The 25,167-nt window shown below is 38.5% G+C and overlaps 2 protein-coding genes across 2 annotated transcripts; one reads left to right on the top strand and one right to left on the bottom strand.

Moving 5' to 3' along the window:
* The first annotated feature begins 21 nt into the window (after nt 1–21).
* Nucleotides 22–13,279, top strand: LOC145434938 (uncharacterized). The gene has a single exon (XM_080312158.1). The coding sequence runs from the start codon at nt 9,426–9,428 to the stop codon at nt 11,037–11,039; it is 1,614 nt and encodes a 537-aa protein (XP_080168284.1). The 5' UTR covers nt 22–9,425; the 3' UTR covers nt 11,040–13,279.
* A 4,060-nt stretch (nt 13,280–17,339) lies between these two features.
* On the bottom strand, nt 17,340–21,942 carry LOC145434941 (uncharacterized). The gene is made up of 5 exons (XM_080312164.1): nt 21,814–21,942; nt 20,927–21,145; nt 19,176–20,015; nt 17,979–18,090; nt 17,340–17,920 (listed from the first exon to the last, which is right to left on the bottom strand). The coding sequence occupies exons 1-5, from the start codon at nt 21,869–21,871 to the stop codon at nt 17,818–17,820; spliced, it is 1,332 nt and encodes a 443-aa protein (XP_080168290.1). The 5' UTR covers nt 21,872–21,942; the 3' UTR covers nt 17,340–17,817.
* Between the last annotated feature and the right edge of the window lie 3,225 nt (nt 21,943–25,167).

Here is a 25,167-nt window from a genome sequence, read left to right as displayed (position 1 = left end):
CCAGTTGATATATTAGGTGACGTTGAAAAAGTCAGCATGTACTTCAGCATTGTGGCACAATATAGCCTGAGTCTTCGCAAGTTATGATGTACATTATTGTATGACTTTACGGAAATGTAGGTTGTAATTAGCAATATGACGTCACGTGACGCCATATAGGTTCAGACTCGCGTTCACACGAATCAGAAACGTTCAGAGGCTTTCACCATCCCTAGTAATAACCTTATGTCTTCCTCCCCTTCATTTTTCGGCTTGTTCGCGAATCGTATGTAGCATCGTATGTGATGTGCGAATAGGATGCGCGAAGGGTAGCGATGAAATTACCCGTAAAGGTATGATATTCTGAAGGCTTCGTCACGCAGAGCTCAGGTCAATCACCCCATGAATGCCAATATCATCGTTTTCGGGTGTCTAGTGTGAATTTAAACCGGTTGAATGTGATTCACGATATTACGACTCCCTTGACAAAAATGCAACCAAGCAGAGCCGAGCTGACCGAAAAACATCAGCTACCTGTTCCGTTGACACAATTTAATCGAACGTATTGTTTTCTGTTGATTGGTAGGAGACAGATTCCCTAATTTTCTTGGGAAGTTTGGGAACCGCTGCGTTAGGACTACAATAGCACCTGTAATCTGTTCGCTTTATTTGCGTCTACCGATCGATAAATGAATAGCCCGAAACTGAGAAGTAAGCGATTCATTCACGGTTGAATGAGCGACACGGAAAGAAATCAGAGTTGCCAACCTATCAAAAATGCGACGACTTCCTGTCTCATTCAACGGTCGCTGCAGAGATCCGATTCTTTCAATCGGTTTGGAGCTGATCATTGACTGTTTAAGCATGGTGTAGGTGCGGAATAGCTTGCGCAAGTTTATACTGGGTTTTGTGGATAGCTATTTCTCTCAACACGCCAGGAGCTTTGAATATCAATATATTTTAGTTTATCTTTAGCTTAGAGCAGCATGAGCAACGTACGAATGTAAGTGAGTCAGAATAAACGTAGATGAGATTAACAATTACATTTGTGACAACGTAAATACCAACAATTGTTGGCCCGCTGATGCTTCAAAATTGCGGCGAGAAGGCTTCAATACAAATGATTGCTAAATACCAAGGCAAATAAATATCATAATCGCCAACAACCACGATCCTACTAATTCTAGAGCATGTAACATATGCATCTGTAGATTCGCTTTCGGTTATTTTAGCAGTGATAGACGCAGATTGGCGAGTATTATTCCTTGAGACGCAACGGGACGTTATGTAGCCTAATGCCGCTTTATGCATACTCACTATAGGATTAGGTCATACCGTAATCTACAGTAAAATTTTGTCTTTGACGAATAAATAAATGTCTATCTGTCTGACTGTCTGTCCATAATTTGTAAAATCTCATAAATGGTGCGTATCAATTGCTCATTCTTGATAAAAAAAAACGTCAATGAGCCTGCAATAAGCTCACAGGAAAGTCGTTAAGATTTGTCTAAAAGCGTTTGGAAGTAGCTGCTCGAGAGTGAGCGTGTCAGAGACCATGGAAGGCCGAGATAGCACTTTATATAGTTGTCAGCCGATGTTATGAAGGAAATACGTCGTACACGCCAAGGGGGTTTAGATAATGCGTTCAACAGAAGATCTCAAGTCAGGAGATTTATGTCAAAATCGGTGTAGTCTAGTGTATTCTATTTCTTTAGGACATTGGGCATGTACACAATCGGCTGACAACTATATAATATTCGATCTCTGCGTGGCTGCTGGAGCGTGAAGTTGCTATTGAAATTTCAATAGATTGCGGCTCCATTACGGTGGCGTTCTGAAGAAAACGGCTGCGGCCAAAACTCTTTTTTCGTTTTGCACTTCAATTTGAGTCATTTCAAGTCATAATAGTTGGTTGTTACTAACAATCATCTTCTCCGTATATGATACAGCAAGCAATCTCAAATTCATTTTCGTTTAGTTCTGGTAATGCACTGGTTGTGGATCTATTCTCATCATTAATTTCAACATCAAAAATGTAATCTGCCTGCTGGCTGTGTTTAGTCTATCTGTGGTCTGTATATCAGTTTGAAACAAATTATGCGCGAAATATAGATAAAAGTAAGGTTTTTTACAGTTATCAACTTTACTTTAGCATGAAAATTGTAGACAAGGATAAAAACTGGGCGTTTCATGTAATCTGCGAAACATGCCGATAAGATATGGATGGATGGCTAAGAGGATATCGCCATTTAATGTAATTTGCCATTAAAGAATCTGAAGGGAAATTTGAAACCTTATAGATGACTGTTGTTTCTGTGTGGGTAACATTCCAAGGTTCAGACTAACTAAAAACTGACTTGACATTGCATATTCTTATATATCATCTCATCTTAAAAGCACCAGCTGTTCCGTATTGCAGTAAGTTTTAATTGCCCAAACTATCAGCCGAAAAAAGCTCCAGCGAACTCGACAGGGCTTAAAGATACAGAAAATTACTCAGGTGCAGACTTCAACATCTCTCATATAGATATAATAAATCAATAACCACACATTCAAAACCCACACGAACTTGACGATTTAGTTTGGACTGACTACATCAAATGCGGAAATTCGGACTCCAAGGTGGAAACTAGAGAACTTGTTACATTCATCGTGTCGATGTCCTTCGTCGAGAAAAGGGCAGGAACGATTTTCGCGGTATTTTTCTGTGGCAGGTACTCCTTGCTTATGAGGGAATGTTGGCAATCTTGTGTAAAGCACTTGACAATAAAATGACTGCGGGTGAAGCAGGAGCATTCCAGGCATTTCGAGATGTAGTTAAATATTTTCTTGGAAATAAACGAAACAATGAATATAAATCTCTGGTAAACAGTATGATCGAAACATGAAAATAACTAAGTGTGGAGTGTCCTTAAACACGTATTACCTGCAATTTCACCTTGATTATAATAGTTCAAATATGGGTGAGGGTAGCCGACATTTGTGCGTATTCCTTCTTTTTGTTAGTGTGTTTGTACGTCCAATAGGGAATTATGCGGATTATTCCAGGGCAATTTTGAGTAAAACGAGAAATCAGAAAGAGTAACATGTCACAAAGACTAGGGACAGTTAGAAGAAAATTTTGTATTTTAGTGATTGATTTGGAATAGCAAAACACAATAAAAAAATATTTTTACTCAACCGAAATTTTGCAAAATTCTGTGACATGACGTTATTTGTGGTTCATAGTAAGAGAAGATTTCTCATTTCTCGCACGCAAGTCACGTAAACAAAACCACTTCTGACGATTTGTAAAGTGTTTGCATTGCTACTTGATGCATGAGTAAGCTATATTTGTTCATATTATCCTTTTCATTAGCGTTTTTTTTTACGTTCAATAAAGAATTATTGTGATTAATACGGAGAAATTATGAGTAAAATCATAAATTAGAGAAATTGATATTTCTTCAAAATTTGGGACATTTCAGGAAAAATTTTGGTATTTTGGTAATATGTTTGGAATGCTGAAACACAATACATAAAAATTTTCAGCCAACTAATACTTTTACAAAATTTTGTTACATGGTGGACAGAGTTGGATCAATTACATTATTTCAGTTCAATACAATTACAATTACAATTACTTTCATGCATGTTTCAATTACATTACAATTACAATTACTCCATGCTAAAAATATCAAATTACAATTACAATTACAATTACTCCTTGCATGCTTCAATTACATTACAATTACAATTACAATTTCTGCTGTTGAACATGTAATTGAATAATCATAAATTCAACCGTGCTCCTTGACAACCGTAGCGTCGTATTTAACAACAATTCAAGTCTAGTTCAGATTGTGTAGTAATAAATGCGTTTATGTGCGTACATAGTATGCTATGTAAGATGTCATTGTGACGTAAGACGTAATATAAGCGTGTTTTGTATGCTCGATAATTATGGCTCACGTAATTGGAAATGTAAGATGTTATTTACCTAATTTCCTATGGGTTAGGATTAAGGATAGGGTGCAGTATGTCGTTGAAAAAGTATTATAATATATGCACGTGTTGGATTTGCGTATATAGTATATAATTAAAGAAATAATATTATTTTTATCGAGGGACGTAGGAATTAGGATGAGGAGTATAAACAAAACCGTGCTTTGTCAGATAAGACGTTACATAATATCCAGTGGTCTGGTTAGTTAGCCAGACGAAGTAACGATGCAGCATCGTGATCTGAAATCGTATTGTAGATTGCCAACCCACGGATAGATGCGCTAGATGTGAGTCACGGATGAATGCACCGACAAACGTACTGCAGAGCCGGCTAAAAGCAGCAAACTTTGTAGTCCTAGAGCTGGCGATCCATGCGTCCAAATTTGATGCATCTGGTCTTTATCGTAAGCTATTGATGTACTAATTCCGAAAATACAAAATAAAATCTCGTCAGGGCAATGTATCTGCTCCAAAATAGCCGTTTAAGGCCGACTGTTCTGAAAAGTGAGAGCGCTGCAGCAGCATGACCACAACAATTACCAATTACGCCCAGCGATTGTTCAGAACAATGCCGATTCTCAGACTTTCACGACTATTTTGGGATGGTAACATTGCCTGGAAATATACTTTTATTGCGGAATCAGTGCGACACTAGCTTTCGATTAGGACCATACATATCAAATTTCGACGCTTGGATCGCCAGCTATGGGACTATCAATTCTGCTGCTTTTAGCCGGCTCAGCAGTTCGCTTCTCGGCGTATTCAATCGTGAGTCACGTGTTGCGAATCCATCCGTTGGTTAGTAATCAAAAAATTGTATACAATAGCAGCCGAGGCAAGCATAGCGGTAAAAATAAAAAAAACTTCGCCCGCAAGGGCGCAGTCAAGGGCTTCCGCGAATGGATCCACCAAATTCCTTGTCGTCATTTAAAGAGAATGCATTATAAGTCAATTATTTTATGTTGTGCTTGTCAGGTCTCAATAGCAATTTAATGTAATTGAAATTGTAATTGAGCAAAATTTTTGTCAAATTACAATTACAATTACAATTACACAAAATAAAAATGCTTCAATTACAATTAAATTACAATTACATTGAAAAATGTAATTAATTACATTCAATTACAATTACAAATTACAATTGATCCAACTCTGATGGTGGATCATACGGTGTTTTGGTCTATCTATCATCATTTGCCCTTTCAAACCAGGTCCGTTACTATCTTGCTGAATTCTCATATTAGTTATGACATGACTGCACTGTTGGCTTTGGTAACTTAGGTGCCGATATAGCGAGGGAAACTTATGAAAATCTGTGAACTATATTGTTACCAATAAATTTCTTCACTAATATGTTTGTTGAGGTGTGTAATAACATGTGTTAAAATGTTGAAGTTCAACTCTTGTGGGAAACCCCCCCAAAAAAGTTGTGAAATTTGACGAATTAAAAAATAAAATAAATTAAATATAAAAAAAAAACTTTATCGCCTGTAAGTAACTTAGGACGGTTTCAATAATGGTTTTCCATGATTCTCAATTGATTGTTAACACTAATATTTCACTACAAGCTCTGCTTAGTGAAAAACGCCTAATCCACTTTTATATTCATGCGCAAAATAGCCTTTATTTCGCATAGCTATGTTGACTGAAGAGGTAGGCTATTTCTCATGCACAATATCAGACATTTCAACAGGCATTGCCTATGCCTTCTTCGGACTCAACATCAACAATTTTTGCGTTATAAGGCCTTTATGTAGTCCACAGGCCGAAATGCATGTCTCCTCATTCTTCTTGCTGCTGTATATTCGGTCGTTGCAATCTTTATGACAACTACATCTTGTAAACTGCAATAGCTCATTAGGAGCCAACGGTTCCAGTATTGGAACTGGCTCAAATCCCTGCACGTCTATTGTCCATCCGTAATCGCTGGGGTTAGGAGACATGTCCTGTATAAGAATCCAATCACGGGTCTGCACGTATACTCGCGGAGTAAACGTTGTGCACTGTGCAGCTCCACCCTCTGTTAGAGATAGTGTCTCTGGTTTGATCACTCCTGCAGCAGTCTTCCTTGAGAACATGTTGTATCTTTTGGCGAACTGCTTTAACCATCAAAGACCACAATGACATTCTGAAAGCAACTGCCTAGATGCTGCACGTAGCTTGGGTAGGCTAATTGTAGGCAATTCCCTGTCATGTCTGACGTTGTTCCCACTTCACCATGTACAGAAGCCATCCACTATCAATTATGAGGGTACAGCTAGGTTGGCTAGTCAAGTCAAGTGGGTCAGTTAAGGCCTACACGGTTGTATTGAAAATTCTGCCTTGGTGGCCTCGTTCATCTTCTGATCTTTGTTGCTGAACAGGGACAGCGAGAAAGGAGTGAGAACTCATACTGTAAGCTTGTCGCAACATTCATATCCCGCTGGGTGAAAATGATCAGTCAGTAGAACAAACTACAATGAGTTAATTTGAATGTTCTACTTGTAAACCTTGATACATTTTCTTTGCCATGACAGAGCTTTCACCTTTGACATGACAACCACGGTCAACGTCACTGACTTTCCATCGAAGTTGATCTGCATGGCCAACCGCCATCCTAACTTCAGCTGCTCCCTCAGCATTTCAACTACGTCATCACCCGTACTTTTAAATCCAGTTGAGAAATACACGAGTACCCTCTTTCATCTATCGTTGACGAATGGCTTCATTTCCTCAAATCATTTTAGGACAAGTTCATCTCGCTTTATCTGTGTCTTGGTAAGGTCTGTGTCAACGGGTACAAGTCCACTGACGTCCTCCTCCATTCGCCGGTTGACATGTGACATTGAGTGAGCACCCAACATCTGTGACCAGGAAAGCTGTTGCTCATTCTTCCTCTGCTGATTTCACCAACGTAGTTCTCGTGGGCGGCAGACGTTCTAATGCAGTGTTTCTCAAACTGGGGGTGAGGGATCGTGGAAGCATCTGAGGGGACGTGCGAAGCCGCCTGAGAGAAATGATCTTCTTGAACTCGGAATGAGTTTAATTTGTGCTGAAACTTCCGAGTTTCAATAATGGCAATAATCCTAATTGGGCCTATATTTCGATTTGAAATGTCATTATTCCGCTGTACCATCCATGCACTGATACTAGATTGTGAGTGATAGCGAACCTTGCACTAATAAGAAATGTCCCAGAATGAAGTTTAACTGGTAAATACGTGAAGCTGCCATTGATTTTTGATTTTGGTTGTGGTCAGGTCTGTTCGAGCTACGCTCAAGTGGGGTAGTAGAAGGGGTTGCGCACCAAAATTGCTAAAATATCTATATGCTACATGTAATCGTTGCACATGGTATGTTTAATAAATTATTTAAAGTACTTAACTGGAACTCCATATTTGAGAAGTGTCTCAACAGTCACAATACCTCTCGTGCCACCAAACAATGCATTGGGATTGCAAATATTCGGGTTGCTCTTTTTAATATTATTTGTTATGACGATAAGAGGGGGGATGAATTTTTTTACTATTATCTAAGGGCGTGTCGAAAAAAGTTTGAGAACCACTGATAATGGACTGCAGTTGTGAAGCATCTTGGTAACAATGCAGGACCGATTCCCAATGTGGTCTGCGAGTCACGCGGTTCTGTTAAAGACCTTGGGCATATCGACCATGTAGTGGTACTCCAGCCAGAGTGCAGGTGTTCTTCCTCTTTTTACGAATCGATTGATCGTTTCGTCAAATCTTCGCGCTCAAATACTCGCACTACTGGGTCACAGTGTCTGGCATCCATTTCTCCATCATCCACCTTTTCCATGAATGACTTTATGACACCAGCACCGCTTATCCTCAGTTAAGGCAATTTCCGTGGTATGTTGATAGATAGCTGCATCGATGAGGAGGTGAGCACGGATTGCCTTGTCAAAACACCATCCATGATGTGACTGGTTGCTGTGCTTCCAGCATATATCAACTGGATCACATCTAGTAGAACAGGATATTTCATGTTGTTACCAATTGATCCAAGATATGATTTCAATAGGTGAAAACCACCCAACCTTGGAATGACTGGCAAATTTGTCTGGTTCATTATATATATAGCCTTCAGCGGGGCAGAATCGGGAGACCGACGGTCACTATAGCGGTCATAGAATGCTGTGTGCACTCTTTAAGAGTGGTGGAGAAGGTTTTGAGGTCAACTGGGTCTCTTTCAATAACTGGAATGAACTCGATCTGTGTGCGCTGTTATGCATCATTAGCATTGATTCTCTTCATCCAGCCATTCCAGTCAGAATGTTGAAACTCAAGATCGTAGGCTTCAATGATCCAAACCGCTGCTCATAGTGTGTTACCTGGATAGATGAGAGGCTGATCCAAGCTGATCCATGAGCCAAGGATATGAAATTATGGTGACACATCGACGATCCATTCAGTAACAATCGACAATGAACTCACACATAGCCGTGCTGGGGTCATAGTCGCGTTTTTACTGCGGCACAATTGCGTCCATCTTACAAAACGGATTGATACAGAAATACCGTTTTAGCCCTTTATGCATTGCTTAGTACTCTATTTAAGGAAATACTGTACTGGTTTTAAGCCTATATATGTGTGTTTTACCCAGTATTACAGTATACAGAATTTGTTGAATCGTTCGGCATCGAATTACGGAATGGTGTACTTATCACGGTATAACTATGCCATCAGTGCCATAACATTTACATATATTTCCACAAAACAGTATGTAATAAAACGTAAATTTTAACAATCAATTGAGAATCATGAAAAACCATTATTAAACCCATCTTTGGTTACTTATAGCCGATAAAAAAAAATCTATTTTTCAATTTTTTTTTTATTTTTTCAAATTTGTCAAATTTAACAGCTTTTTTTTCTGGGTTTCCTACAAGAGTTGAACTTCAACATTTTAGCACATGTTAGAAGAGACCTTGAAAGACATATTGGCGAAGAAATTGTTTGGTAACGATATAGTTCACAGATTTGTGAAATATTTCATAAAATGCCCTTACTAATAAAGATAGTGGATGTGATTTGGAGTGTCAGAAAATAACACGAAGTATCTGCAGTGAAACTAGTCCGAGAAATACTCCGTTAATTTGAACGTTGTCAAGTTTGTCACACAAATTCTTTTGAATTCACTCGAACGGCAAAAATTCAGAAATAAGCTATGGTTGGTTAACAATGTATTAAAGTTTTGTGTAAAATAAATTTTGAGTGTGCACTCATGCCAAAGACCCCCTATATGATAAACGGCATTTTTTTCTTTTTTTCTTGATGTGTTTGAACTTTATTTATGTAACAGCATATGTATTTTTAAAATATCGCTCATATTCCGATTCTGACAAATTTGAGAATTACAATCCCAGAGGTTACTAATAAAAAAAAGTTACACGACGGTGCAATTGCCGTTAAGGATTATCAGGAAAATTGAGAAAGCATCTTCACTCATCAAAAGAGTATTAAAATGCAGAAGGCACTTGAAGAACACATATGTGAAGTGTGCGAAAAAGAATTTCGTTGTGAGGCGTATTTGAGACAACATTCATCGATTCACAGTAACATCAAAGAGCATCGATGCGATATATTTAACGAAGAATTTCGTCGCAAACAAGATTTTCGAATGCATCAGCAGGCTCATTCCGATGCTAAAAAATATGAATGTGATGTATGCGGGAAAAAGTTTCGAACGTTATATGAAGTAAAATCGCACAAGATCATCCACAGCAACGTCAAACAATATGGGTGTGATGTATGCAAAAAAAGGTTTCGTCACAAAAACACTCTACAAATGCATCAGAGCATTCATTCTGGTGTCAAAGAGCATGCATGTGATATATGCAACAAAGCATTTAGTCACAAAAAAGCTTTGCGAATGCATCAGCTGATTCATTCCAAGGTTCGAAAATATGAATGTGATGTATGCGGGAAAAAGTTTAGAACCGTAAGTAAAGTAAAATCGCACATGATAATCCATAGCGACGTCAAACGATATAGATGTGATGTATGCAACAAAGAGTTTCGTCACATACAAACTTTTCAAGTGCATCAGCAGATTCACTCTGATGTCAAAGAATATGCCTGCGATATATGCAACAAAGCATTTCGTCATAAACATGCTTTACCAATGCATCAGCAGACTCATTCCGATGTAAAAGAATATAAATGTGATGTATGCGGGAGAGAGTTCCGTGCAGGATCTGAAGTAATATCGCACATGCTTATCCACAGGGAATTCAAACAACATAGGTGTGATGTATGCAACAAAGAATTTCGTCACAAACACAGTTTACAACAACATCTGCGGATTCATTCCAATGCAAAAGAATATCAATGTGATGTATGCGGGAAAGAGTTTCGTACAGGATCTGAAGTAAAATCGCACATGCGTATCCACAATTGCGAAAAACAACACATATGCGATATATGCAATAAAGCATTTCGTCACAAAGAATATTTACGAATGCATCAGCAGATTCATTCCGATATCAAAGAATATAAATGTGAAGTATGCGGGAGAGAGTTTCGGACAGGATCTGCAGTAAAATCACACATGCGTATCCACAGTTGCGTGAAAAAACACAAATGCGATATATGCAACAAAGCATTCCGACACAAAGGATATTTACGAATGCATTATAAGATTCATTCAAGTACTAAAGAATATACCTGCAAAGTATGCGGCAAGGAATTCCGTCTCCTACAGTCACTAGAAAACCATTTGTTTCATCATTATGGTTTAAAAGAATTCGTTTGCGAAATCTGTGGAAAAGCATTCGGAAACGAATCAAATTTGAAAAAACACATGAACGTTCATGCCTGCCGCAAAAAATGGATATGTGATGTATGCGGTAAAGAGTTCACCTGCAGCACCAAGTTGAAATTGCATCTGGACAGCCACAGTGGCGTTAAACGACATCAATGCAATATTTGTGACAATAAATTTTGTCGCAAAGACGTATTGAAATACCACATGTTAAGACATTTCAATGTGAACAAATTTGCTTGCAAAATCTGTGGAAGAGCATTTGTTCAAAATTTCGAATTAAACAAATACCTGAAATGTCATGCTAGCTCCTGAGAATGTCCATTTTATGGGTGGATGGATGGAGTTTTGCCGCCACATACATTGAAGATATACTTGCTTATTTATTCCAAAGTCAAATGATATAAATGGCATGCATGCGATGCGGAAAGGGATTCCTAACGAGACTAGAATTAAAATTTCACGGGTGTGCATGGTAACGTCAAACCAGATCATGTGATTCATGTAGCAAAGAATTTTTTCTTGAATGTTGTTAGGATGACGGCTACTAATTCATCCCTGTACCAAAGGATTTTTATATGAAACCTTTTGAAGAGGATTCATGAGAAAATAGGACATTATTGTACTCATGAATATTCATTTCGGTGTCAAAGGATAAAAATTTTTGATGAAAGCGAAAATAACTGGATAAGTGAAATTCATTTTGGTATCAAAGGGTGGGAATCAGATGCATGCGTAAGGGAGTGTCATGCACAACGCGAACTGAAATTAGCTATGAATGATCATTGCCATATTACACAACATTTACGTGGTGACGAAGCATTTCACATTTTTCGGGGCATTCGAGTAGGTATTACTTACTCAAGTCATTATGTTTTTGGAATACGTCTACTTGGCAATTTTTGGCAAAACATCCTACTTTATAAATTTTATAAAGGAGGCATTGCTATGGTAGCAACAATTTTATGAATGAGACCTAGAAACTACATATTAGTCTGGGTCCTTCTGATACTCTTAAAATCAGGGGGCGCCAACTCAAATCGGGTCGCGTGCCACTTTTCAAATTTCCGCATGAATTCACATTCGAATCCGCATGAATTCAGTATCGACATAGAATAGGGAACCACATTCTACAGCTCTACGTCAGTACAACGCTGTGCTACGTAACATAGGCGATGAGCATAGAAGCAATATTTTATTAAATGATGACAAATGCAATAGAAAATCGTTATCATCGATTTCATTTTATTGTGTGCACGATACCTGGGAACACTTTTCAGCGAGTAATGGATCGCTATGTTACTAGCTGAAAGACCATGGAAAGCTTGTTCGTAAAGCGTAAAGCTTGATCTTGTGGGAAAGCCCGAACTTTTTTAGACACGGCTCGCTTTAAGATACTGAAAATTTCGCCCCCCTTATCGCCATATCACAAAATGCAACCAGAATACTATCAATCCCAACGGATAGTTTGACTGCATGATATGTTATAACTGTCAATGAGAGAATTCAATAATATGAATTCCCGACTATACACAGAGCAATAACATTTGAACTTGCGGTAAGTCGCGCCGTGCGCGAATAAATTTCCAGTTGAGCGCAGCTCTGCGCCTCGTCATATGCTTTCACGTCCCCAGATTGAGAACCACTTTCCTAAGCCGTTTTCTAAGCGTCTCGGTCTTGGCAGTGTTTTTGTCATTGCCCGTCAGGGCAACATGCCTATTGTCCATTCATATCAGCTGATTCTCGCTCGATGTAGTGCTGTTACCTACCCCACATCCGTTTTAGTTCGGGACGAATAGTGATGTTGCGCACCGGAGAATTGCTGATCCATTTCAAACTGGTTCTCATAGCTTTCTTCTGAAATCTCAAATTAAGTCGCGGGCCCCAAAATATGACCTTGCGGGATGCGTGTTGGTGACCCCTATTTTAAATCATTACTCCAATCTAAGTTACAACATGGCATCATCCGTATCATATCCAGGGCCCCAAAGGGGCCAGGATAAGCGTCCAACAAATCCCAAAACCGCGAAGTTAGTTAATGTAGGAGACATTTCAAATTATCCTATCTCAATCGTGTTGAGATGTTGAAATGGTGGGTAATACAGCTTGTGAAAAAGGGTATTATGCATATCTTCAACCTGACTCTAAGCTTCCTAACATTCCAACTCGTTACGATAGAATGGGAGAAACTCATTCGCGGGCCTATTGTATATAGCTATTATTGGATTGTCCGACATTTGACACTCGGATGATCGGTGTTATTCTCACCCTTATTGGGTTATTGTCGAGGTATGTCGTCGCTAATTAGCTGTTACTTTATTTTCTTCCATCATGAAGGCGTCAGGCGGGTATTGCAGTTAAACTTCATGCTTCGTTTTGTACATGAGTAATTTTTCATGCATTTCCACTACTTTGATAACATAACGTCAATGATAATGTTTTTACTCTTTTGCAATCCGAAGATCTTTCTATATGGCACGAATTTTCAATTAAAATTTATCCGGATTTCAAATGAATATTGTCGATTGAAAATACAGGTGATTCTGGGAATTAAATTTTTCATTGTGATTGACATGAGGCCGAATCCGGAAAGGGTTATTCAGAATCGTAGAAAAGCGCTCATACGTCGTTACAACTGTTACACGCCGTATCAAACACCATTTGAGAACATTTAAATAAAATTGGTCAGGAAATGCCGTGCTTCATTTCTCAATCAGGTCGGTAATTGATAAAACTTGGTCGATGACAGGATGAATTCACATATGAACTTTTCAATTCACTTTTATCGTAAAATATGTATATATAGACATTCTGTAAACCGTTTAGTATTGATAATGCTCGTGGCTCTCCTTTTGCTAGCCCGTTCACTTGATATTTTATTAATTTGAATCCATCAGAGCAGACCTGGGCAAAGTGCGGCCAGCTGGCCAAATGTGGCCCGTGAAGCTATTCTGTGCGGCCCGCGAAGGGTTGCTTGGAATTCAAAACATAAAACTTGCTTTTTTGAATGACTAAAACCATCTAGCTGTATCAAATGAACAAGAAATTCGTTCACTTTGAAGCCGGTTCATTAATATGCCACGATTACGCTGCCTATACGTACCTCGCATGCGTAATCCAGATTCAAAATAAAGGCAATGGGACAAAGTATGAGTAGCAATTGAAGTAAAAAGAAATCACTCTTTCCATATAGTTTACTTCACACCTTCTCTGTTGTCATTGTAACATTACGCATTATACGGTACGTGTTTCTAATTGTTACGTGATACGTTTCCAAACCCCTAATTCCAAATCAAGTCAATCGGTGCTCGCGATTTTTAGATGACTCATGACTCATCATATCTATCACCCATAAAGGATTAACAGACGTGCCAAAAAAGGAAGTCGAAAACTCGAATTCAAAGAAGTTTTAGGTTTAGATTTCAGAGCACTAAATATTTGTATACTGGAGTCAGGGTTCTTGCCGAGCATGTCGCCGAGATTAAAGATTTCAATTAAAGTCGGTCTTATGACAAAAACACGAAACACTTGGTCAAGGGAGGGTGAAGTTCAGAATAACTACAAGCTTCGCTCAACATAAAGGCTGTTTAAGCCAGTGGTTCTCAACCGCCGGTCCGCGGACCGGTGCCGGTCCGCGACGACATTCCTGCCGGTCCGCGAGGAATATTACAATTTTATACTTTAATTTCAAGATGCAATGTTGAAGGCTTGTCCTTTGATAAAATATATAAAAAATCTAATTTAAAACTGATTCAAAGCTTCGTGAGGTAACATTAGGGCTAGAAATACGTTCGATTTGACTTAAAGTACAGGACGTTTCATTTGACGACATGCGAGCGACAAATACAGAACAGATACGAGCTCACTCATCGCTAAGCAGCGCAGTTTGATCATTGGTTTTCGATTCATTTATTTTGTGCAGGATCGTAACTGGGGCACCCAAAACCGCCCAGTTGGAGAGGGGCCGAGCTTGAAAAGGGCCCAAAACTATTTCGCAATGAATATAAATCATAGCGTTTTATTTGAAACTTTTTCCAACATTTTTCAATTTCTATTCGGGCATTGCATGATTTAGTGTCCCTAAATGTCTTGCTTACTAGGTGCCCTTCTCCGAGAAATACGCATGATTTATAGGCATTTCGGCGTCAGCCATTGCCGCACCACGACGTATCCACACATAATGTAGTTTAGGTTAACATATGGGACTCCGAAATTTGGGCCTAAAATTCGGCCGCGAGAAAAGCGCTTCAGTCGTGAATGATCGAAAATTATCGCCATTGTCGCGATAAGCTACGTAAACTCTCTGCTTACGCTGAGTAGAATGGATGTGATCACAAGTACAGGTGAAAACATCCACCCAAGTGTACGTTCTTGGGGCGAAGCCCCCGGAAGTTTGGCTTATCGCCCTGTGGGGGCCCCAAGATCAACGTTTTGGGGGTGGGCTGACGAAGTGCTTTTTCGGCCCGGATTTGCGGATGGCCGGTATAGATGCTGTAATGTGTTTTCTTGCGACACGCACTGTATTCGCAGTCGCCGGAGTAGCCTGCGTCTGGTGGCAGTGGGCAATGAGCAAGGTAGCACGACAAGGTGCTCGGTTCGACTCCGATACGCTTTTTCTCTTGATATTGTCGGTCGGTATTGAGTTGGCGTGGCCGTTTAAACCCACGGCCTTTGGCGCGAAAGACTGTAAACGACTCTCAGCGGTAGCACGTTTATCTGGACAAGGCAATTTTACCTCGACTTGGCAGACTCACTACCATAAAATCACATGGATGCCATCATGAATACTATTAAATGCGATCAAAACCCTCCAAGTGTCACTCTCTAGCATCATATAATTGCCGAAAACGGTTGCATACTGTACATTTTGGCTTCATTTCAATTTTGACAGTTCACCGGTCCGCCAGACATTTTTTGAAATTTTGTCGGTCCGCGAGGCGAAAAAGGTTGAGAACCACTGGTTTAAGCTGTACACTGCTCGGAAGGCAGTGACCAAGAAAACAAGCTTTTAGCGATTGCATATACATTTCAGTGCAGTGGTTCTCGATCTGGGGTGCGTGAAAGCATAAGGAGGGTGGCGCGAAGCCGAAGTTTTTGCTCTGTGTAATGTGCGACTTTGATATTTCAGAATTGGCTCATCAACAGCCAGAACCTTCCATGCCATCACACTATCCGTTGCAATTGCTAGCATTATGGTAGCAATTTTTGATATTTTGTGATATATGTTAAGGGGTCGCGAAATTTTTCATTATCGTAAAGGGAAGCGTGCCTTAAAAGCTTGGGAATCACTGTTTTAAAGTCTTAATAGAATAACGTGGATAGGGGTTTAGAGAGAGTTAAAATGTATTATGCTTAAAATTGTTTCCAATCATGATGGCAAATATATATATTTTTAATTAACCGTCATTTTCTCATTCATTATACCTAATATCAATACATTCACTGTGCAGCATTCACTAATAATGTAATTAGGAAATAAAATTAAAATATGCTGGAGAGTATAGCTAAAAAATTTCACTTGGCCCGCCAACGATTTTTCTATTCCTCATTTGGCCCGCGGAGCAAAATAATTGCCCACCCCTGCACCAGAGGGTTAATCTTACCAAGTTTGTTTCAATTTTATGAAGGATTGAAAAACTGCTCAAGAAGAATGATATGAGCAATCGGCTTCATACTGCCACAATATTTTTGATTAGTAGTTACCGAATTGATTCGTAAACCCTAAATATTCTTTGTTGCAATCGATCCACACATCCATGGAATGCATTATCACTGCATTCGCTTGGATGTGCCCTCACAAGTTGACAGTCCAATCACAGTCTCGGTTATTCTTGTTGCTGACGAATAATTCACCACTTATTTCAATTTTATCGTCGATTGTACTGCCTGCACAGCCGCAACCGTTTTGAGGATTATTCCGCAGACTGGACGAAATTGTGAACGCGATTAGTAGGCTGGTAATTAGAAACTATAATTAGCCTATGCGATTGAATTTTGTTGGGGATATGTCTTAATATACCGTTATACACATAATATGAGCAAAACTTTGTTTTTGAATAAGTAAATTTGAAGTAGACTTATCTCTCCTGATCCGCAACCTTGATGGTTAGAGAGCAAACAAAAAATGTAGTACTATAGCTAAGCTGTGTAATTAAAACTAATTGCCCGCCATTTTATATAGAACCTAAGATTCGATTTATATTCGTATGAATGCACATTATGTATAGACATAATAATAATGCCATTGAAATTCATCATTTAACATTTCTATGAATTCAAAATTACCTGCCGGTAGACTGATCCAGATGCACATCGTCGTTATGCTGCTAGGGACCAACTACATATCCATTGTCTAATTTGAAAAGACTTTATTATATTGAATGTAAATTATACAAAACACGGAATTTACTGGATCTTCTTGGTGTCCTCGATGGAGGCTACTCCAGTTTTTTTCACTAAAAGCTAGATTATGAACACGATAAACTTGATCTTCACACTATACGTATTTTCAATTTTCAAGTCTTCAACAGATTCACTACAGAAACTTATCATCCTTCTTCGGACTGCTACAGTCACCTTCCTATGACCAATAGAAATCATCTAGTAATGAAACAGTTCCATAGTTACAGTCTGGTGTATTCAATATCTCACTGAACAGTCGCGTGATGATGGAAATAGGTGCAACATAGGTAAGAATGATTACCAGTTAGGCCCCGTCATAATCATTGAACCACTAGTCACGTATCCGACTAACTTTTGTAATTTCCTCTAGGACAAAACAACTACCTGTAACTTAACCCTGCATGGTGTCTCAAAAATTCGCACGTTCATATTTTGTATTCAAATAAATTGACTCAACTCTAATGCCTCGAGAGGAAATATTTTGATGTGATCATTTTATGTAAAGGAACGTTGGTTCATTTGCTCCGGGAAGCACAAAAATGTATAAAAATTGCAATTCTTTAGCATAATTGTGGTTAAACTGGGACCACTAGGTTATCATGCAATTTATCCTGTTTTGACAATAGTTACATTGAATGTTCAGCTAAGAGAAACGGTAAACTCCCGGTCTAATAAAGCACACAATTGCACTTTATACAGAAGTGTCTCGCTGCTCGTTTTCAGTGCTCAGCGTTCTTACTGTTTGAAGCTTCCTCTCTTTGGTACTTTTCTTGTGCAGCATCCATATCAACACACTGAAATAAACCACATCATTTACATTCGAAATGACACCATCATTCAAATTCATCTTACATTATACATATCGCAACTAATACAGACAATATGATTGCAATAATATGAAAGCTTATTAACTTTGGATGAGGATCCTTTGGTTGATTTCGCGGACCTGTGGCCGTCTGTTCATCTGTAAAATGTATTAGTCAACAGTTAACAGCTTGGATGTATTGAACGTGTCTAACTTCAACGCTAGCATGCAGACAGGGGAAAAGTCTTTACGATCACGAATGTACGCATTCGAAAAGAGCGACTTCTGTGGAAACTATTAAATAGAACAATATTTCCTGTTTCGCTTCCATTACATCACACTCATTAAAATGACGCGTACGAATAGCAATATAAAAGATATTGGAGCATCTCGCTGATAGGTCACCACTCATGTGTCAATACGCGTCTATTCATGAATGAAAATAACACTGGTCCAAAAATTTCAATAACACTGGCCCCAAAAATTTTGATGATTGATTTAGGCCAATTTGCGGCTGCTGAATCCCATTCTGAGCTCCGAATTGATCACGTCAGATTCATTTCGCTATGAAGTTTGCTCAATCTCATACATTGATTAAATATCGATTTTCGTTATCAATCAATCAGGTTTAATAATATTTGCATCGTTTCAAAATATCACAAGACTGCGATACAATCGTGTAATCCGGTATATGATTATTTTTTGGTCAAAAACATGACCGAATCTTTCGATTGCAAGGTATCGTTAAGTAGAGGCACTCTCTCGTGCTCAATGTATCACTGTTTCGCCTCAGCAGTGTTCTAACCAAGTCGCAAGTCAATCGTACGTTTATAGTTTTGAATCGAATTAACTCACTAATAATTCACCACCAATTCAGGTCAGGGTTGGGGAGCGGAGGGTCCAGTCCCAGTCCAATTCATTGTGTTCCCTGCTCAGCGTCGAGCTCAAGTCCTGCTCGGCGCAATGTTTTTACAACCGTGCTTGGGTGATATTGAATGCCTCACATTAAAAATATAGTAATTTTCCTCAGTCTAGCCCAGCCCTACTTTTTCAAGTACCAGAACTGATAGCCGAAATACTAATATGTTGTATTCATCGAAGTTACAATTAAATACCTACCTTGGCCGCCCGAGTCTCGATTCATATGACTTGGTCGAATCATGCGCGATTATTTGAGTACAAGTCGAGTCAACCCACATATCGATTCTAGTCCAGTCGAGTCAAATAGTCATTTACGTACTCACTTATTTCACGAGAGATAGCTCCATATTCCAGTGCTTCATTTATCGCTGTCGTTGAATATATTTCATGAGCTTCATTTGCTTCTGTCGTAGTTTCAAGCCCAGTTGTGATCACCGATTGGTGTGTCCACTGGGTGTCGGACTCAACTGTTGTGAAATCTTCATACAAGACTGTTGACCCTTGCGTGATCTGTGCTGTGGGTGACTCTGTAGATGTTGTTTCCCGAAATTGCGTAGTCGCTGCTGCCGTTGAAATTTCAACGGTGTAGCTTCTACTGCTTGTTTGTGATGTGTGCGGTGTAGTTTGAACCAACAACTTTGTGGTTGATCGAATAGTCATTATGGGGTCTGTCACTGTTGTTGTCTTCATAGGTTTCATCGTCGGTGGCTGTGTTGTGGTTTGCTGACCACTTGTTGGTATGGGAGTTATCAGCTGTGTAGACTGATTGATGTCCGTGTGTGTCGTGGTTGGCGTTTTCGGCGATTCATTCACAGATTGTGGCGTACCGTGGATGATTTGCTGGCATAAATCGTAAAGTCCACTTGCGGTTTCGATATGTTGAATTGGTTTCCCAGGTCCCAGTGTTGGTATGCCTGGTCTCACAGGCCCTTGACATTTATATAGTAGGTAGTCGACTTCGAATTCAACGTCCAGTGTTGTGTTTGTCATGAGTTCCATCGGCGTAACACTGATGCCTCTATGAATGACAGATCTGGCTCCAATGCAGTCGGGATAATTTAGAAATGTAGCGCCCCAAAGTTCTGATACAGTGCACTTATCTTGATCTGCATATATATGGCAGGTATTGGACGGATATTTGCCGCAGAGTGCGCACGCTGTACCTATAATATTTGATATGCTGGTTAGTCTATGAGTAAACGTCAATCATAGATATCAATATGTAAAATAGGATCTTTTTACACCAACTAAACCATATCCCGAATAACTATTCACTATTTATAATATTATCTTTATGTCTTTTTTTAAGAGGATTTGACGATTTTTTTCAAGAAACCGAAAGTGTCCTCCGAGGACGCCCAAATGTCCTCTTTTTTCGGAATTTGTCCTCTTCTTCTAGAAAACGTTTTCAAATATATGTGAAATCTGACTCCGACGTACTGACGGCAGGATTGGCTGAATAAAAAAATATGCCCCAACGTTCGGGAGGTTGAACAAAAAATTACTTTTTTTTAATCAACCGCACACAAGTCGATGATCAAACGGGTATTCAGGAGTCAGATCTAGTAAATGCCTTTTTTATTCAACCTACCTACTACACGTTTTAAAACGGGTAATTACGGGTGTCAAATCGGAAACAATGACCTATCTTTATTCATTTCAACAGTATTTTCCAAGCTACCTGAATTCTCGTCCGCTACTATACATTTTAGAACTTGTAAAATGTGTCCTCTTTTTTTGGATCTCCAATTATAGTATCCTAATATATACATAATTCTGATTCTAATTTAGTTTGGAAAGACTGTGTAGCTAATATTCTGATGTAATATGGAAAACTGTGTAAATTTCAGATTCTGATCTAATTTGGAAAATTACTGTTTTATTATAATTCTACTAGTAATACGGTTTGGAAAAACTATAACTATAATTTTATTTATAATAGCTATAATTCTAATTCTTATCTAATTTGAAAAATAAAAACGGTAGGCCTATATCACTATATCCACAGTGGAAAATGATCTTTATGCAGGAGTGGAGAAGAGATACCACCATACGTCCATACCTGACTACCTACCGTTCATATCATTCATCTGCAGAAAACCCTTGTCACAGTCAACATTAAGTTCCCTGAATTCCATCAGTATTGCCGTATAGACTCTGGATTCCTGTGGTGGCAAACTCCATGTGCAGACTTGATTGTATTCTCCGTACACGTACATTGTCCCTTCGTCTCCGTAATCTTCTAATGTTACTCCTTCGCATTTATCCATATCGTAAAGAAACGTTGACTGAGCTGACGATAAGAATTAATTTACAAGCTTGAATATTTTGAAGTTTATTCATAATTCATTGTAGACTAAGAATTTGTAATACGAATAACTGATACAAAGTCAATTTCTTTGTGATGCCGCATGGTTTGAATCAGGTCTGGAATATCGAATGAGATGATTTGAAGTGGATCAATAGGATGTTATCTTCCGTATCAACACTGTATCAATGTAATTTGTATTTAACGGTTGACAAATAAAATATTCTTGACGGCTTATTGACACTACACAACACATAGCAAAGGCTTTGTATCTCAATCATAGACTCCACACTCAGTCTGTGCTGCAATCACAGGCACTTTTTCATTGAGTTCACCCTTAACGGTAACCTCGCAAATATATTTTTCCTCTCTTATGATGTTCAGTGTTAAGGTAGGCTTAGGTAGACTTGCAACTGACCAGTGACCATAAGTATAGCGAGATGGAAACAAGTTCAGAAAAGACCAACACATACAATTAATACATTTGATAATTTTGTTGGGGATTTTCAGACATTTTGGACGTCGCAACCGACACCATTATTTATGTTTCTGCCGATAATATGACTGTATGATACAATAATATTCCGGTGTCCACTTTTTTTAATTTTTGTAAATCGTTATCACTATGAAAGACATCAAATTGTATAGCTTACCCGTTGAAATCAAGGTAACTAGGTATCCTACAATGATCAGCCACTGTGATATTCTCATCTTCGATTTCTTTGATGTAATTGCAATATTTTTCTGCTATCAATGAATATAGAGATGTGCTATCACACAACACAGATAACTATTAATTCATGTAATGTATGGCAACAACATGTTGGTGACTGCAATAATAGGGTTACCATATTTTGGGATCTAAAAAGAAGACACTTTTTCAAATTTTCATACTTAAAATACTGGAGTAAAATCCTGAAAAAATGGTGATATTTTCCCGACTTAGTGGTCGGTTGACGAATAAAAAAGTTCAACTTTCCGGCTCAATTCATGAGATACCCATTTCTATCAGGTTTTCCGTTGATTGACTAAAAAAGATCATTTTCCTGGTTCAGGTCCCGAAAAGCACGTCAGGCAGTTACTGGGTCGCTGATTTCTGAGTCCGATTTCTACCTACATTTAACCGAAATTCTCAAACGGAGGAAAATTTCTCAAAAAAAAGAACGTTTAGGCGTCCTCCGAGGACACTTTCAAAAAAGTCAATGAAGAGGACAAATCCTCTTAAAAGAGGATGTATGGTAACCCTATGCAATAAAAGAGTGAAAATTTATAACAAAATGCAAACGCAAATTTGCCAGTCACAAAATAGTAATTCCAACTTATTAATCTGCCACTCCTCCATCTGCAGCCTGTATACCTCTTACCATTAATCATTGCTTGAATATTTAAATGACATTTCCCACGTAGGCCTACTTACCATACTCCATGAGCAATTTCCAGAATGGAATGTTTCACCAGGAATTTAAATGACAACTCTGTCAATATAGTAATTTTTTAATTACGATATGTCTAGTAGTGTGGTAGTGATAACAGTTCTTTATGTAAAATTGTATATTGGCTCTGGATGATAGTCGTATTTCTTAATATTGGTTCATAAACACACTCACGTGCTCAATCAAGGTACTGGTAAACAGTTTTACACATAAGCAATAAAGCCATCACACGCATATAGTTACTATTAGAATTGCTACATGAAGACTTCATCTGTTCAATACCAATTTATGCTCTTATGCTGATAAATTATATAAAAGGACCACCCACTCTCAATAAAATACAATTGTGTCAGTGTAATAATTACAACGGCACTTTCCAAACCCTAGATGACACTGACTCTACGATGAAAATTCCAATAAGTTCGCGTATCTTTTGAATCCCAATAGTATTGTATGAACCAGCGTTTCACATACTCCTCTATCAGGAAATCGAGGAGCATGACACTCACTCATATCTAACTAACTAACTAACTAACTAACTAACTAACTAACTAACTAACTAACTAACTAACTAACTAACTAACTAACTAACTAACTAACTAACTAACTAACTAACTAACTAACTAACTAACTAACTAACTAACTAACTAACTAACTAACTAACTAACTAACTAACTAACTAACTAACTAACTAACTAACTAACTAACTAACTAACTAACTAACTAACTAACTAACTAAAATAACCAACTTCGGATGGCTTCTGTTAAACTATGGAAGCTGCTAATGACCTCTCATTCATTTTAACTGGACCTATCCTAAAGGGATCATTAGGCTGAGTCACGAATACATCCGCCAAAATGATATTTTGTCCTGCATTGCTGTTATGAAGAGTAATGGCTCTGTGTTAAGTTTGATGCAGTGAGTCATCATTAGTGTTACATATAGGAGCACAAGCGCACACATGAAGAACTCCTGTTTTGAACAAATTATGTCTTGACCAATCTTGACAATTATGTCTCCGTCTTATCTATTTTGCTATCTTGTCGGTAATCTACCGATATCTAGAATAAAGTGTGGACTTCCTAGTGTGATATATCCATGCATGCAGATGAAATATTCTTACATAGCATGCTTCATATCTATTGAAATAGGCCTATCCCAAAAATTTAGGTATTACATATTTTTGAAATGATGGCCTTGGCAAATTGCTGGCTGTTTGGTATAGACCAGGGGTGTCTAACATACGGCCCGCCAGACGATTCAATCCGGCCCGCGAAGCTATTCTGACATATGGCTGTATTATGCAGCACATTTCAGACAAATGTTGAGATTTTTAGTACGAAATACCTTCATAACTAATCCTCCGATACAGTAAATGTTTAGCACGTTTATATGTCACATTATAACCACCCGACAGAGGTGTTGTGGTTTAACTGTGATCACCATCAGCAGCAAGTCGCTGCCATTGACAGCCGCTTCCGAGAAGGGAAAAAGTGGACACTGAGCTCAGAGTTTTGTGGACAAAAGGGACGAAAACGTGGTTATTCAGAAAAGTGAAGACGCCAGTTAAAAACCGGTAGGCTATTTGGTGAGCATGAATTTTAAACAAAATACATTTAAAATATCTGTGATCGCACTTAATTTTCGCTTTTGACTTAGCAGCTCCCCGACTTACAGAAAAGACCGAATCACGATATAATAATAATCAGCCAAATCTCAACGTCTGCTTTTACAGTTCAATTTCGTGTATTCCTCACAACGCATGCACAGGATAATTCTCAGATTACGACCAAAACAAAGCAAATATAGCAATATGCCAACGTATATGGTAGTTGAAGTCACCGTTTTAGCAACTTATAAAACCGTATTCAACCTCGCAATAATCTTCGTTTTGTCAATTTCATTGTTTGCGAATAAAGGTGTTGATAGAATAGAACCCTATGATCCGGAGTCTGAATAATTGAGTATTCAAGTGAATACCGGCAAGGATTTTGAGGTAACACGATGGAATAAATTAACTGATCTGGCCCGACTTGAGTTTGACACCCTTCGTATAGACAGACACGTCTTGGAAAATATGTGTGCGCTCATTGGCAATCACAGCTTCAAGTTTCAGTGTGGGATATATAATCACAGAGCGCTGCATTTTATGAAATGTAGATGAAATCTAGTGATCAACTGGAAAATGTGACAGAAACGCTAAAAATTCAATTCACACTAACTGTGCAACCATGTTATAAATATAACAAGTTGACCATCTGCTGGTGAATGTAATTTTAATATTGAAGCTTTCTCAGCAACGTCCATTGCAGTTAACAACACTTTGCAGCAAGATAGATATACAGTGAAAGGAAACGTTATGTCGTGATATTCCTATTTCCATTCCTTACAACCATGCAGATGATATGCACATAGATTCTGGAACGGAACAATTGAGACATAACAAGACAATCGGACATAAACTGAATATAAGAAGCTAAGAAGCCCCGAGTGGTCGATTTTGAGAAACAGAGGGGGCGAAAATTCCAAAGGGCACAAAAATGTTAGAACGTCCAATGAGATATATATATTTG

The sequence above is a fragment of the Botryllus schlosseri genome, chromosome 3 (assembly GCF_051294905.1).
Source record: "Botryllus schlosseri isolate E-star chromosome 3, Bs_hap1, whole genome shotgun sequence".
NCBI classification, from domain to species: Eukaryota; Metazoa; Chordata; class Ascidiacea; order Stolidobranchia; family Styelidae; genus Botryllus; species Botryllus schlosseri.
The sequence above is the reverse complement of the archived record's forward strand: the minus strand, read 5'-3'. Positions and strand labels throughout refer to the sequence as shown.